The sequence below is a fragment of the Chrysochloris asiatica genome, unplaced genomic scaffold, assembly GCF_000296735.1.
Source record: "Chrysochloris asiatica unplaced genomic scaffold, ChrAsi1.0 scaffold00256, whole genome shotgun sequence".
Taxonomy (NCBI): Eukaryota; Metazoa; Chordata; class Mammalia; order Afrosoricida; family Chrysochloridae; genus Chrysochloris; species Chrysochloris asiatica.
In genome coordinates, this window is record NW_006408774.1 from 3,978,619 (window position 1) to 3,982,835 (window position 4,217).

At 40.0% G+C, this 4,217-nt stretch overlaps 1 protein-coding gene across 1 annotated transcript in view; it reads left to right on the plus strand.

Moving 5' to 3' along the window:
* The window catches only part of BST1 (bone marrow stromal cell antigen 1), a gene marked incomplete at its 3' end in the record, with an annotated part of 17,710 nt that extends 14,240 nt beyond the window's left edge, over nucleotides 1-3,470 (plus strand). The window contains exon 5 of the mRNA XM_006873815.1: nucleotides 3,394-3,470. Coding sequence (XP_006873877.1) covers nucleotides 3,394-3,470 — 77 coding nt within the window. The remainder of the gene's footprint in view (nucleotides 1-3,393) is intronic.
* Nucleotides 3,471-4,217: the final 747 nt, after the last annotated feature.

The window sequence follows — 4,217 nt, forward strand, 5'->3', positions numbered from 1 at the left end:
CTGACTTTGTGGTTTGCAGCCCGAATCGTAACCACTACACTACCAATACTGACCTACCTATTATAAAATATATATATAAAATACAATATTGACCTACCTATTATATTATAAAATATGATAGGTAGGTCAGTATTGTTGTTGGATATTGTCCAGTTGGATGAAACACTGTCAGTCCTGCCCCACCTTCACAATCTTTCCTATATTTGAATTTAAATAAGTGTGGTTATTTTTCTGTTATGTTTGATGAAAGTACATGCTGCAGAACATACACTCATGCATCGATTTCACACATACAATTCGGTTACACTGGTGGCATTCTTCACGTGTGTCACCATTCTCGATAGTTCTCCCCACGTAGCTTCACCACCATTGTCTAAGACACACCACTCCTTACATTCCTCATCCGTGCTTCAGAGTTACTTTTCAGAATTTGATCTCAGGTAGAACATTCTTTAAATCGGTGCAGTTGTCATGCTGAACATTCCTTACTGATTTAGCTAGATAGCTACAGAGGATCCTTTTGGTTCATGATTGAAGAGTTGATCATAGTGATAGATCCAGAGGTTCATTCAGTATCAGTATGTCCAGTAAGAATTTGCATTCTGTAAGAATTTGAAATTCTATTCAACAGTTTTTCTTTTTCTTCTTCTTTTTTTTTTTTCTTCTTCTTCAAGTTTTTATTGTGAATTGAGTGGTAGTTTACATGGGAGAACATCAGCTTTACATTCATCCTATTGTATTTCATTTCATTGCAATGATTACAATCCCCTCCATGCATCACCATTCAACAATATTTGCTTTTATTCCCAGTGTGTTTTTTTTTGGGGGGGGAGGCAGTGTACACTGAAACACTCAGGAATATATAACCATTCAGACAACCCTGCAAGCCTGCCCCCCCAGCTGCCAGCACACAGCCCTTGTGCCATTTAGTTGGTTCTGACTCCTAGCAGCCTAGTACAGGGTTCCCAGGGGTGTAAATCCATACAGGAGCAGACAGTTTCATCTTTCTCCCAGGAAACCACATGCTAGGTTTGAGCTGCCGAACTTAGCAGTCCGGTGCTTACTCTGCACCACCCAGTTCTTTAGCAGCTTGTGGGCTTGAACTACCAACCTCATGGTTTGCAGTCCATTGCTGATCCTACAGCACCATACCAGGAGTCAGAATCGACTCGGTAATGGCAGTGGGCCCCTTGAAGCAAGATACGGCCATGTGACCAACATTGGCCAATGAAATGTGAGCAAGCATGCCCTGTGTGACTTCCAGGTGGTGTGTGATTTGCCACTTTGCCCACTTCCTCCCATGGAAAGCTGAGACACTGCAGAGGTGGCATCTTCATTAGCCTGGGTTTAAGGGTGAGGACATATGGAGTCAAATCCCAGTAGACCTGTAGTGAAGCTGTAGTGTGAGCAGAAAATAAATCTGTATGGTTTAATACCACTGTGATTTGAGGGTGTTTGTTTTGGTAACAAAACTTATTCTATTCCATCTGATATGATGCTATTTCTTCTTTTTACATTTTTTTTTTTTTTTCTTTTTAAGAAGAAATTCCCAGACATTAATTACTGAGTCTGTGGCCCCTGGAAAAACAACCGAATTTGCTTTCTGAAAATTATACTAGTTTGCAGCCCTGCTGCTGTTGTTGTGGTTAGGTGCTGTCAAGTCAGTTCAGACTCACAGCAACACTGTGTGTAACCGAGTGATGGTCTCCCTGACAACATGTCTAAAGCGCGAGAGACCAAGTCCCCACAGAGATGCTTTTTAGGAACATTCTGGCTGTATGTCTTCCACAACAGATTTGTTTGTTCTTCTGGCAGCCCATGATACTTTCAGTATTCTTCACCAACACCATCATTCAAATGCATCTGTTCTTCCCTATTCATTGTCTAGCTTTTATATGCATATGAGGAGAGGAAAATACCAGGGTGTACTTTAGTCCTCAAACTAATATCTTTGCTTTTGAATACTTTAAAGAGATCTTTTGCAGCAGATTTGCCTAATGTGTTGAACACATTTAATTTTTTGGCTGATGTTTCCATGAGCTTTGATTGTGGATCTAAGTAAAATGAAATATTTGACAACTTCAATCTTTTCTCCATTTATCATGATGTTATTATTGACTGACCCTGTTGTGAGGATTTTAATTTTCTATACATCGAGGTGAAATTCACACTGATGATTGTAGTCCAGATCATCAGCAAGTACTTCAAGTCCTCTTAGCTCTCAACAAGCAAGGATGTGTCACTGCATATCTCATGTTGTTAATGAGTCTGCCTCCAATCCTTCAGAGAATCCTGTTTCCTGGTGTTTTTCAGGAGCTCAGCTCCTGGCAAATTCCCTTTTGATTCCGAGAGGCCGTGAGGCCTCACCAAGAGGCTTCATACCACTTTAGTGTCTGCGATGGCAGCCAGGCAGATGAGTGTTTCTCTGACTCTTCCTTCAGGAGAATCCACATTGTACCCCAGTCCTGCCGGGGCTGACATAGGAAGTAGGCTGCCAGTTGTTACATAATTGACTTGCATAAATGGGTTCCATGCTGCAGGTGGTCCCCAAGGCAGATGGGGCAAAGCTGTAAACGAGGCCATTTGCAGAGTAAACAAGACCACCTACAAGGCCATTGGCAAAGTATGAAATCATTAAGGAGCTATTAGGATGATTATATATTCCCAAGTGCTTCTGTATACATCCAAAAAAAAAAAAAAAAAAAAAAAAGCCAGAGGGAATAGAAGTAAATACTGTTGAATGATGATGCACGGAGGGGATTGTAATCATTGCAATGAAATGAAATAGGATAAGATGAATGTTAAGCTGATGTTCTCCCATGTAAACTATCACTCAATTCACAATAAAAACTTTAAAAAATACAGAAGAAGTTATTAGGAGGCAAGTACAAGAGTATGATGAAGTGAACATCCTGGTATAGGTCAGACACACAGCTCCAGAAGCATGTATACTTCTCTGATGCCAGGATTATTTGCTCATCATCCATATGGACTATGTGTGATGAAAGAATACAACCCTGACGCACAGTTTTTCTGATTTCAAACCATTAAGTATCTCCCTGTGCTGTTGTAATTGCCTCGTGATCTATGGATGGATCCTTGCTGGTAGTGATTTTGTGCTGTGGAGTTGATTCCAACTCAGAGGCCCTGTGTTGGGGTTCTAAGACTGTGCATATTTACACAAGCAGAATGCTTCATTGTTCTCTCATGGAGTGACAGGTAGATTCAAACTGCTGATCCTGTGGTTAGCAGGCCATCTCACAATCTACCTATGGATCCCCACTAGTCATAAACAATACCAAATTGGTCACATTCTTGCAAAACAATTTGCTCATTTCATAGGTGAACAATGCCATGTTTTAATTTTCTCAAAACACTCATTTCTCTTTGCAGTATTCCAAGGATAGTTCGGGGGTGATTTACGTCATGCTTAATGGTTCAGATCCAAATGGAGCCTATCCTATCAAGGGGTAAGAACACTGGTATTGACAAAGAATGCCGAAAGGTTCATGTGGTGGTGGTGATGGTTGTTGGGAACCACCAAGTCTGCTCTGACTCATAGCCACCCTATATTAGGTCTTTACAAGAGCAGAAAGCCTCATCTTTCATGTGGTGGTGGTGATGGTTGTTGTGAACCACCAAGTCAGCTCTGACTCATAGCCACCCTGTATAGGGTTTTCAAGGCTATATGTCTTTTCAGGAGCAGAAAGCCTCATCTTTCTCCCTCAGAGAGGGAGAAGTATGGTTAAAGAATACAACCTTGTCACACACCTTTTTGAATTTGAAACCAGTGTCCCATGTTCTGTTCCAACAACTGCTTCTTGGTCCATGTACAGATTCCTCATGAATACAATTAAGTGTTCAGAAATACTCATACTTCACAATGTTGTCCATAGCTGGTCATGATCCACACAATCGAAAGTCAATAAAGCACAGGTAAACTATAGTATATAAAGATTACATAATAATACTACCTAGCCAATTGAGAACCTTTAGTCATAAGAACCATCATCATAAGTTTTCTGGAAATAAGTTCTAGTAAGAATTAAATATTTAAAAGGTGAAATGTTTATTTTAACTTTAGCAGGATCTGTTTTTCATTGTTAGGAAAAGGTTTGATAATATTAAAGCAAAAGTTGCTAAATAGAGTGGAGTCTAGATAACTTAAACTGGACTCCTGAGTTCAAACTTACAGGTAGTTTTTTTTTTTTTTTTTT